The 12,795-nt window shown below is 42.7% G+C and overlaps 1 protein-coding gene across 1 annotated transcript in view; it reads left to right on the top strand.

Annotated features, from left to right (window-relative positions):
- The window catches only part of MUC2 (mucin 2, oligomeric mucus/gel-forming), a 166,536-nt gene that overhangs the window by 129,159 nt on the left and 24,582 nt on the right, over positions 1-12,795 (top strand). Inside the window, exons 43-49 of the mRNA XM_063944190.1 lie at positions 839-1,013; positions 3,215-3,462; positions 4,453-4,636; positions 6,254-6,458; positions 6,586-6,761; positions 6,897-6,966; positions 8,273-8,385. Of these exons, the coding sequence (XP_063800260.1) occupies positions 839-1,013; positions 3,215-3,462; positions 4,453-4,636; positions 6,254-6,458; positions 6,586-6,761; positions 6,897-6,966; positions 8,273-8,385 (1,171 nt within the window). The remainder of the gene's footprint in view (positions 1-838; positions 1,014-3,214; positions 3,463-4,452; positions 4,637-6,253; positions 6,459-6,585; positions 6,762-6,896; positions 6,967-8,272; positions 8,386-12,795) is intronic.

Raw genomic sequence — 12,795 nt, 5'->3', positions numbered from 1 at the left:
TGGTTTTGCCCAACTGCTAAAAAAATCCTGCTGCGATCAACTTGGAACTACCCCCCCATAGTTTCTATAACATGTAGTTTGACCATAAAGTTAGCACATGAACTTTTATCCCAAACGCTGCTGTTAGCAGTATTATATGATTATAATAGTCCCTTGCTGAGATATGTTTTATTGCAATCAGACTGCCCGTATGCCTAATAAGGGAGAGATGGCATCTCTTTTAGCAACATGTTTTCCACATTAACGTCCTATGGTACATAAATCCCAGTATCCCCGGATATCGGATTATATCACTAGTACAATTAGCATATGATATTCTGTCTGATGAGACCGTGTGATCATTAAAAAACACAGCACCCAGAAGGTGGGTGGCGTGCTAACCAATGCGCATTTCGCATGTAAGCTTTAACGAGGTATATTAAAGTAATTTGAGACCAGTGTGTGTTCACTCTTTTTTATTTATTTAATTTTTCTGTTACACATTCACTTCTTCATACACATTTTTCTTAGAATACTTTGCAAGCTAATTTATATTGGTATTTTATACAAATAATAATAAAGGTTATGTTTTATGGGGAGGTATACTGTACCTCGATTGAGGACTATTAGTCCAATCAGTTACAAATGAGTACCCCACTGTGGAATACTTTCTCTTTCTTGTTTGTCATATAATGTAAAACACATTCAGGCCCAGCCCAGGTCAACCACTATTTTTTGTAATTGCACAATATTAGACTAGTACTAATTAGGATATGTGGCTGGCTTATGTTTATATACCTCTACTAGTCTGTATTTTTTGGTTGCAATGTAACTTTGCCTCCTGCCTCTGCTTCTCCAGTACAATGAAACGTGGATGCTGTGTAACTGTACCATGGCCAGATGTCTGGAAAATAACACAGTAGAGATCATTGAGTTAAAGTGTGAGCCTCCACCTTTGATCACATGTGCCAATGGGCGCCCACCAATAGCTGTACCAGATGATGACCTTTGCTGCTGGCACTGGGAGTGTGACTGTGAGTATTTCTGCTCAGATGACTCTGTAATAAACACAGGTTGAGTCTCCCGTATTATCCCGTTTATCCATATTTTGGAATATTTACATACCATAGAGATATCTTTGGTATGGGGCCCAAGTCTAAACAGAAAATGCATGAATGTGTCATTTACACATTATAAACATGGCCTGAAGGTAATTTTATACAATATTTTTATTTTTTTTATAATTTTGTGCGGTTTAACAACGTTTTTGGACAATGGGGGTAATTCAGAGTTGATCGCAGCAGCAAATGTGTTAGTAGTTGGGCAAAAATATGTGCACTGCAAGTGGGGCAGATATAACATTTGCAGAGAGAGTTAGATTTGGGTGGGTTATTTTGTTTCTGTGCAGGGTATATACTGGCTGCTTTATTTTTACACTGCAATTTAGATTTCAGTTTGAACACACCCCACCCAAATCTAACTCTCTCTGCACATGTTATAGCTGCAGTGCACATGGTTTTGCCCAACTGCTAACAAATTTGCTGCTGCGATCAACTCTGAATTAGGCCCCATGAACCATCAGAAAGCAAAGTTGTTACTATCTGCAAATACTGTTGGAAAGAAAACAGCAGCAACTGAATAATCTGTGCTGTTACTATTTTGTGTGAAAAACTGTATGATGTATATACCCGTCAGTAGCGGCTCTTGCCACGGGCAAGTAGTACTTTTGCCCGGGGCGCCGATGTCCATGGGGCGCTGCCGCCGTGGCAAGAGCCACTACTAACTCAGATGGCGGCGGCGGCGGTGGTTTTGAAAAGGTCCTCTCCACTAAGGGAATCTAGACGCGCAGTGCGGTAGCGTCTAGTTTCCCTTCGCGGAGCGGTCCTTTCTGTGCAGCGCTATGAGAGAGACGTCATGACATCTCTCCCATAGCTCAGAGGAGCGGCGCCGGAGACAGAGTGCAGTGGTCGGGAACAGGAACGGGGCTGGTAAGTATTTTTTATTTTTTTAACTAGGTGCACAGCTACTTGTGGGCACAACTAATGGGGGCACAGATGCAGGGGGCACACTAAGGAGACCACAACTACTGTGGCCACAGCTGCAGGGGGCACACTAAGGGGGGCACAACTACTGGGGCCACAACTAATGGGGGCACAGCTGCAGGGGCACAACTAATGGGGGCAAAACTACTGGGGCCACAACTAATGGGGGCACAGCTGCAGGGGGCACACTAAGGGGGGCACAACTACTGGGGGCACAACTAATGGGGGCACAGCTGCAGGGGGCATAACAGCTACTGGGGGCACAACAGCTGCAGGGGGCATAACAGCTACTGTGGGCACAGCTCTACAGGGTGCACAACGCTACAGGGGGCAAAACTACAGGCAGCAAAACTGACCACGCCCTTTTCCTATGAAGCCACGCCCCTATTTTTAACACGCGCCTTTGCCAAGCACTAACCCTATTTCGCCGTCGGGGGCGCCACAAGGTCTAGAACCGTCCCTGATACCCGTGTATCTCTGACCAGACTCTTCCCCAGCCATCAAATCTGTAAAAGCTCTCTGAAAAGGCCCTTTTAAAAAAATCTTACCCTACTGTCAGGATGTATTTCCCATCATGACCGTCAGGATTCCGGCATCCAGAAGACAGGTGCCGGAATCCCGGCACTACTCAGAATCCCTATGCCGTAATTCTAACAGTCACAATCCCAAACATAAGTATGCTGGGGAGGGTTAGGATTAGGCACTAGCGGGAGGGTTAGGGTGAGGCTGCGTGTAGGGAGGGTTAGGGGGAGGGTAAGGAGTAGGATCAGCCTACTTACCTAGATGTGTTGGGATTCTGACCATCGGGATGCCACTGTCGGTAATGTTACCGCCGGCATCCTGACTGTTGGAATCCTGTACCCAACCCCTACTGCCATCTACACTGGTCTGCTTTTTGAATCTATACTCCAAGTCACACTTGCCGATCTTATCTCAGGCCTTTTTCTTTCTACTGTACATTGCAAAACTCTCATAAACAAGTTCCCTTCGTTAGAATCTTTTGCTTCATAGTAGCACTTGTGTTTTCTTATCCTGTCCCAGTTTTATGGACAGTATGATGTTTTCTCTATTCTCCAGAGCTGTGGAGAACTGTGACTCCTCAACTACAAAAATAATAATGATACTTTAGCAGGGTTGCAATTTACCATTGTTAAAAAATTCTGACAATTACAAATGTTGATTTTGATATCCAGGTGTATGTACTGGCTGGGGCGATCCTCATTATGTCACGTTTGATGGGACGTATTATAGCTATCAAGGCAACTGTACCTATACTCTAGTGGAGGAGATTGAAGAGAGGGTTGATAACTTTGGAGTATACATTGATAGCTATGACTGTGGAGCACTAGACCGGGTCTCCTGTCCTCGTAACATCATTGTTCGACATGAATCTCAGGTCATCCGCATTGAGACAATAAGCTTGACATCACTGAATTTACAGGTACGATGGAACATTATTATCTGTAAGTTTTCAACTTCAATCAATCACGTTAAAGTGCCAGAAAGTGAAAGATTAATTTAATTTTATTCATTAGGATTTACAGAATAGTTATCTGTTCTAAAAGTTAACAATTATACTAAACAAGTATATATGTACTTCAAGATGATTACTTGGACTGTAAATGTAAAATATTCAATAATAAATATAGCATGCAGTATTACAGGCCTCTACAGAAAAATGAGGTCATCAAATGTTACCCAAGCTATATGAAACATGTAGGAATCTAGAACATTTACCTAGAAATATCACTGGATACAAAATAAAAGATTGCTTAATGATGGCTCAAAATAGGGTTGACAATCCCCAACATCCAGTACAAAAAGTGTATACATTCAGCCATTTAATTTCCCAGACACATGTATAATACTGTACATTTGTGGTTGTCTTCTCATTGATTCATTGAGCTGCATATTAGACATCACTAGTGTGCATTCAGTATTACACCCACATCTCCCAACTGTTCCGCTTTCGGTGGGACAATCCAGTTTTTCTGGTACTGTCCCGCTGTTCCACCCACGGGGCATAGTGTCCTGCTGGGGGAAAAGTTGGGGTGGAGCACAACATCTATTCACACTGTAGGGAGAGCCTGAGGGTAGACCAGCATCTCTGAGAGTGCTGGGCACAGCCCCACAGCAATACGAGCTGGGTTCCGCAAGGCTCTGCACCCTTGCCAAAAGGCTCCGCCTTCAGGTTCCTGGAAGAGCAATGTTGGGAGGTATGTTACCCAACTATTCAATTCTATGACCTGTAGCTACTGTACCTAAACTTATTACGTTTACCGCTCTGTAATGTTTTTAACACAGTAGATTCTTTAAATATAATTTTATACAAGATCAACAAACTTTTCCTAAAATAAAACATGCATATTAAATTAATTATGTACTATTTGTTTTATAATTATACTGCTTACTCTTCTCTCACATACTGTAGGTTGTTGTAAATGGAGAAGTTGTTGGAACTCCCTTTAAAAAATATGGAGTGAAAGTTTACAAATCTGGAATTAATTATGTGGTGGAAATACCTGAGCTGGAGGCTAATATCATGTACAATGGCTTGGCTTTCTCTATTAAGCTGCCATATCGGCTTTTTGGACATAACACACAAGGACAGTGTGGTGAGTGCTTGGCAGTAGGACAGTATTAGTTTGTGGTCCTGATCTGCAAGATCGCCAAATTAGGTGCAGTGATAACAAATATGTAACATTAGTTCTTGCACTGCTCTGCTTTTGCCTATTTTAAGTGACCCCCCTGTTTCTTTTAGTTTTGTGATCAGTATTTAAAATATGAATCCTTTTTGTGCACTGTGCTTTGTCCCTGGATTCTCAGCTACAGTAGGTAGGTTTTTCTAAACAGAAAGCAGCACTTGTAAATTGGTTTACTACCTAGGCTACATAAAAGGATATAATAGCAAAGGAAGAATTGTAGTATGTCATGCCTGTAGACAGCTAGACCATATTAATGTCAATTATATGGTGCCTAACCTAGAGTTAACAACCAAAACAGGAGCTTCCAAGACATCCGAATTGGGTCACAATCTCCCAGTTATTTTTTAACAACAAATAAATGTAATTAAAATCTCCTTTACTCCATTACAAACAAAATAAACTGCTCCTGAAATATCTCTAATAAAACCCACCACACCATACAGCATAAACAATATGGGAGTTGATATATCAAGCAAGAAGTGGACCAGTTGATATATTTCCAATAGCAACCAATCAGCTTCCAGTACATTTCAAATACATTTTATAAAATGAAAGGTACAAGCTGATTGGTTGCTGAAGGCAACTTCTCCAATTGGTCCATTTCTCCACTCTTTTCACTGTTTGACATATCAACCCCAAGGCCATTTAACTAATACTACTTGTCCTTTTGAGGTTCTCCATATGCAACAACTTGTCTTCCATTTATGGCTGTTTGAAACAGCCTGTTTCCCCTATGGTATAGAGTGATCATAACTGGGCCCAAAACACTTAGGACCCAGAAGCAGTTGGTAACTCTGCAATCACTGTTTCTATGGTACAGAACAATACTTGGATAGGAAAAGGGCTAGGGAATAACTGTGGTACATTATCATATATGTCTAATATTCAAAGGTCAGGTAATCCTTTGCACTGTATGAAGTTATCACTTACTAAAGCAATTATCTGGGTCAGGAATCTTTTTCTAGAATTCAAGTATCTGCAAACATTATCTGTAAAACACATAAATAGCATTCTTATAGTAAGGCCACACTTCTGAAGGTTAGGCCAGAGAAGTACTAGGCTGTAAGGGAATCAGCCATTGACTCCTGCCACAACATAGGTCTGATGTTGGCCATACACAGGCAAGACTCTACACTTAGTTCAAGCACAGAAGTAATTTCTAAATGTGCTACACATATGGGATCCCAAGTTGCACAGATCCAGTAAGCCCTGTTAGTGTTGTTGGCATATGAATGCACATGTAGTGTGGTCGGCAGAGGAGTGCAGATGTTGGCTGATTAAGGTCTTCCATATATCTCAAATAGTTAATTCCTGAACCTAGCATTAGTTTTGTGGTTACAGTACACACATGCAAGCAGCAGATTTAGCAGTGTTATCGCCACTATTAATAAACGTGTATAAACAAATGAAGAGATCCTCCCCTTGAGGAAGTTGGTGCCTTTGACCCAGAACAGTGGTAAATGCATTTAGAATTCTTTGGATAAACCCTGCTTATTTTTTTGATACACACTCATTCTTCCCACACAGGTACTTGCACCAACAACAAAACAGATGACTGCATGACACGCAGCGGAGAAATTGTGTCAAACTGTGAACTTATGGCTGATACCTGGATAGTACCAGATCCAAGGAAACCTGGATGTGGCCACATCAGACCTACATTACCCCCCAAAGTCACTAAACCTCCCACCCCCTGCACACCATCGCCATTGTGCAACCTCATCAATGGACCGTAAGCATTAACAATAAAGGTTATGTTGGGGGGTTATATCAGAGGAGACAACTGTTTAGCCGTTTATGCTTTGTTCATACACAGAATAATTATTGTTATCTTCCTTATTTGTATTTCCTATTTAAAGAACTTTCCAGGCTTGCCATAAGACTATAGACCCAAGAGATTTCTATGAAGCTTGCACTTATGACAGCTGCCATGTTACTGACTCCAACATTGAATGCACCAGTTTGCAGCACTATGCTCTCCTGTGCGGAGATCAGGGAATATGCATTGAATGGAGGAAAGTAGCCCCAGAATGTGGTAAGTTATCAATGTGTTGCCTTATTTAGTTATGGTGTTATGACAGTGGACTTTTATACTAGCTACCCAAAGTTCTGTGCATATATGATAATCTGATTTGTACTATTAAAAGACATGGAATTCCTTCTCTTCCAGCTATTTCCTGCCCATCACACCAAGTCTACAATGCCTGTGGCCCAGCCTTGTCAAGAACTTGTCAAACCACGTAAGTGTAGAGAACATGGATTATAGAAGTAGCAGAGATTATTGCTGTAAAGGGGGCACCAGAAGAGTGCTTCTGCAATTAACTTACGTACACTAATTTCCCTTTTCACACCAAACTTAGAACCCGGGTTATTCCTGGGGCAACCCGGATCCGAGCTTGATGTGAACGGGGCTACCCAGGTTGTGTTACCCTGGAATTCGACTCTGGTAGCTACCAAGGTCGAACCCAGAACCGACCCGGGTTATGCAAAAAATATACAGAGAGTTGGATCACCAATACTTGGGAAATTTCCTTATACATATGCTGTATTTTGTAAACTAACATACGTAGTCAATGCCATACAAAACCAATCTACTATGCTCCCTTCAAAGAGCAAATCAACTGTAATTACAAATTGTGTTTATTTTTTTACTATCACTATGCTTACAAACCTTTACTTTTTGTTTGTACACTGGAACAAGGTTATTGAGCCAATAATGAAACCTTTAAGCAGTTGATTACAAAGCCGGCAGTGTATGATAAAGCGCTGCATAGCACTCTGTTTTTTTGTTTGTTTGTTTTTTAAACTCCCAAGTCTGAGTTTTAATTGGTGCCAGGTATTTTTTCTATATCTATTATTGTGACAATATGATGAATACCACACAGTCGGCCATAACTCATATGTACTAAAATTGTATTCTGATTTTCCCTCACAAAAAGATGCAATTTTTAGACTTTTACATATTTAGGAAGGCATTGGGATTGAGGCTGGACCGAAACAAAGATGTTTGTCACCCAGGGCAAGGCAGATATGTGGACACCTATACTGCGGTGTCCCGACTGAGCACCCTCGGTGCATGAGGTCTCTGTAACAGTGTTCTGAACAATGACTAGCAACAGCAGGGTAGGAAGAATTTGTACCCAGCATTGTTCAGCTATCCAACAGGAGAGAGAGAGGGGACAGCCTGTTACCCCTCAAAGTTGGAGGACGAATTGGCACCCCTTTGTGTCCGGTGCCCGGGTCACGTGCCCCCTTAGCCCCCCTAGATGCGGCCCTGGTTTAGGCAGTGTACATGCCCACATGGCTCAGGCCACACCCACACAGTACTGACCATGCCCACATGACACTGGTCACACCCAAACATCACTGGACACACCTCCTCCAGTGCTCATTTCAGCCCCAGCACATTGTGGCCCTTAATTTAGCCCTGCGTGTGCTTACATCACATATCTATAAGAGCTCTAGATTGGTTTATGGTATACTGTTACTGTCACTGTTATGTACATGTATGAGGAATGTAAACTTTGATTTCTTTAAATCTTTCAGTCCCGAAGAAGATACATTACTGAATAATGAGAAACATTTGGTTGAGGGCTGCTTCTGCCCACCGGGTACTATGGCCTTCAGCCCAGGCGCGGATGTTTGTGTACGCACTTGTGGTAAGGAGAAATGAATATTCTTGGAAAACACAGACCTTTCAGAATTATTGGGAAATTAAAAGCATTTTTTTTAAATGTATCTAGTAAAACAAACATTTGCAGTGATTATTTCGAGAATTATAAAACAATTTCTAGCTATGGAAAAATATACACAAGAATGAGAGGCAGAGAGAAGACAAACGTACTGTATGCAGCCACTGTAGTGAGAAGAATTGGTGTAAGCTAACATATATGCTAACAGTACACTGAATATTACATTCAATTAATTTAAGTTATTATTGTTACAAACATTGAAGTGAGTGATGGAGTCGGGATGGTACTGGGATCCCTGCGCTTGGGATGCCAGTGGTCAGTATACTGACAGCGACATCCCGACACACAGCAGTAAGTAGTCTAACCATAACCCTCTACCCCCCTAAACCTAACTCCCCCTGCCTGCAGCCTGACACTAACACTACCACTACCCCTCCCCTGCAGCCTGAACCTTCCCCCTGCTTCAGCCTAACCGTAACCCTCCCCGGTGGTGCCTAACCCTAACCCTTCCTCCTTGTTGCCTAACCCTAACTTCCCTTCTTAGTGCCCAAACCTAACCCTCCCTCCCCGCAGCCTAGCGCTAACCCCCCCCCCCCCCCACTGCGATCCTAACCCTAACCCTCCCCTGCAGCCTAACCCTAATACCCCCCGCAGCCTAAACCTAACCCAGCCCGGGCATACTTACGATCAGGATGGCGGCAGTCAGGATTCTGGTGCCGGCCTTGTGATACATGTTGGAATCCTGGCGTCTGTCTTCTGACCAGTGTCGGGATTCCGCCATTGGTATTCTGACTGCCGGCATCCCGATCGCCAGTATGCTGACCAGATCCCATGGAGTCATATATGGTTTGATATGATTTGTCATTCACAGTAGAGAGCTCTTATGCATAATATCTGTATAATAGACAGGTGATGCTAATATAAGTATTAACTATTTTAAATAATATCTGTTTTAATAGTATTTAACCACCTAACTGACAATTGTTTCCCCATAATACCGCTCAGAAATATATTAAAATATTTTAGTTAAATATATATATATATATATATATATATAAGGGATGTTTTGCACCCCCCCCCATCCCCCTCGCATGTCCATAGGCCCCAATTATAAAATAACATCTCACCCTGCATTGGCAATAGTACCCCCCCATTGGACTTAAACCCCATACCCCCTTAGAAGTAAAAAAATAAATAATATGTTTTCCAAATCACCCCCCCATTAAAAAAAAACTTTTTTTATGCATCCCCCTACCTTACGGCCAATGTATTTCGTTGTTATTATCATTTTATGGGTGCTATATATATATATGCTATATATTTTACTTGTGTTCCGACACAATCGCATTGCAACATTCAATAGCAGAGGCCCATCCTACCATCGGTGACGGGCTTCAGATTCAGATTCAATCTGATTCAGTGACCCTGCCCAGCTGCTAGTGTGCTTGTGACCAGCAGGTTAGTGATGGAGAAAATTCACTCCCCTACCTGTCAGCAGAGAATCAGTATGCTTGATAACCAAGCCCACCAGCTGTTGCTAGGTAGCAATTATATTCCCTACAACAAAGAAATAGTCTAGATCAGGGATTCTCAAACTCGGTCCTCAGGACCCCACACAGTGCATGTTTTGCAGGTAACCCAGCAGGTGCGCAGGTGTATTAATTACTAGAGATGAGCGGGTTCGGTTTCTCTGAATCCGAACCCGCCAGAACTTCATGGTTTTTTTCACGGGTCCGAGCAGACTCGGATCTTCCCGCCTTGCTCGGTTAACCCGAGCGCGCCCGAACGTCATCATGACGCTGTCGGATTCTCGCGAGGCTCGGATTCTATCGCGAGACTCGGATTCTATATAAGGAGCCGCGCGTCGCCGCCATTTTCACACGTGCATTGAGATTGATAGGGAGAGGACGTGGCTGGCGTCCTCTCCATTTAGATTATAAGAGACTGAGAGAGATTTACTGGAGCTGACTAGGAGGAGTACTGTTACTGTAGAAGTGAAGAGACTGAGTGGAGAGAGTTTACTAGTGAGGACAGTGCAGTTTACTTTATAATCCGTTCTCTGCCTGAAAAAAGCGATACACAGCACACAGTGACTCAGTCACATACCATATCTGTGTGCACTGCTCAGGCTCAGGCCAGTGTGCTGCATCATCTATTATCTATATATAATATTATATATATCTGTCTGACTGCTCAGCTCACACAGCTTATAATTGTGGGGGAGACTGGGGAGCACTACTGCAGTGCCAGTTATAGGTTATAGCAGGAGCCAGGAGTACATAATATATTATATAGTGAGTGACCACCAGACACACAGTGCAGTTTATTTAATATATCCGTTCTCTGCCTGAAAAAAGCGATACACACAGTGACTCAGTCAGTCACATACCATATCTGTGTGCACTGCTCAGGCTCAGGCCAGTGTGCTGCATCATCTATTATCTATATATAATATTATATATATCTGTCTGACTGCTCAGCTCACACAGCTTATAATTGTGGGGGAGACTGGGGAGCACTACTGCAGTGCCAGTTATAGGTTATAGCAGGAGCCAGGAGTACATAATATATTATATAGTGAGTGACCACCAGACACACAGTGCAGTTTATTTAATATATCCGTTCTCTGCCTGAAAAAAGCGATACACACAGTGACTCAGTCAGTCACATACCATATCTGTGTGCACTGCTCAGGCTCAGGCCAGTGTGCTGCATCATCTATATATATTATATATCTGTCTGACTGCTCAGCTCACACAGCTTATAATTGTGGGGGAGACTGGGGAGCACTACTGCAGTGCCAGTTATAGGTTATAGCAGGAGCCAGGAGTACATATTATATTAAAATTAAACAGTGCACACTTTTGCTGCAGGAGTGCCACTGCCAGTGTGACTGACCAGTGACCTGACCACACTGACCACCAGTATAGTTAGTAGTATACTTATATTGTGATTGCCTGAAAAAAGTTAAACACTCGTCGTGTGACTTCACTTGTGTGTTTTTTTTTTTTTTATTCTATAAAAATAAAACTCATTCTGCTGACAGACAGTGTCCAGCAGGTCCGTCATTATATAATATATAATATATACCTGTCCGGCTGCAGTAGTGATATATATATATTTTTTATATCATTTATCATCCAGTCGCAGCAGACACAGTACGGTAGTTCACGGCTGTGGCTACCTCTGTGTCTCTGCACTCGGCAGGCAGTCCGTCCATAATTGTAATACCACCTAACCGTGGATTTTTTTCATTCTTCTTTATACATACATAGTTACATAGACATCTTCTCTTTATCAACCAGTCTATATTAGCTGCAGACACAGTACAGTACGGTAGTTCACGGCTGTGGCTACCTCTGTGTCTGCACTCGGCAGGCAGTCCGTCCATAATTGTATACCACCTAACCGTGGTTTTTTTTCATTCTTCTTTATACATACATAGTTACATAGACATCTTCTCTTTATCAACCAGTCTATATTAGCTGCAGACACAGTACAGTACGGTAGTTCACGGCTGTGGCTACCTCTGTGTCTGCACTCGGCAGGCAGTCCGTCCATAATTGTATACCACCTAACCGTGGATTTTTTTCAGTCTTCTTTATACATACATAGTTACATAGACATCTTCTCTTTATCAACCAGTCTATATTAGCTGCAGACACAGTACAGTACGGTAGTTCACGGCTGTGGCTACCTCTGTGTCTGCAGTCGGCAGGCAGTCCATAATTGTATACTAGTATCCATCTCCATTGTTTACCTGAGGTGCCTTTTAGTTGTGCCTATTAAAATATGGAGAACAAAAATGTTGAGGTTCCAAAATTAGGGAAAGATCAAGATCCACTTCCACCTCGTGCTGAAGCTGCTGCCACTAGTCATGGCCGAGACGATGAAATGCCAGCAACGTCGTCTGCCAAGGCCGATGCCCAATGTCATAGTACAGAGCATGTCAAATCCAAAACACCAAATATCAGAAAAAAAAGGACTCCAAAACCTAAAATAAAATTGTCGGAGGAGAAGCGTAAACTTGCCAATATGCCATTTACCACACGGAGTGGCAAGGAACGGCTGAGGCCCTGGCCTATGTTCATGGCTAGTGGTTCAGCTTCACATGAGGATGGAAGCACTCAGCCTCTCGCTAGAAAAATGAAAAGACTCAAGCTGGCAAAAGCAGCACAGCAAAGAACTGTGCATTCTTCGAAATCCCAAATCCACAAGGAGAGTCCAATTGTGTCGGTTGCGATGCCTGACCTTCCCAACACTGGACGTGAAGAGCATGCGCCTTCCACCATTTGCACGCCCCCTGCAAGTGCTGGAAGGAGCACCCGCAGTCCAGTTCCTGATAGTCAGATTGAAGATGTCAGTGTTGAAGTACAC

Source organism: Pseudophryne corroboree, chromosome 11 (assembly GCF_028390025.1).
Source record: "Pseudophryne corroboree isolate aPseCor3 chromosome 11, aPseCor3.hap2, whole genome shotgun sequence".
Classification (NCBI taxonomy): domain Eukaryota; kingdom Metazoa; phylum Chordata; class Amphibia; order Anura; family Myobatrachidae; genus Pseudophryne; species Pseudophryne corroboree.
This window is presented reverse-complemented; position numbering and strand designations above follow the sequence as displayed.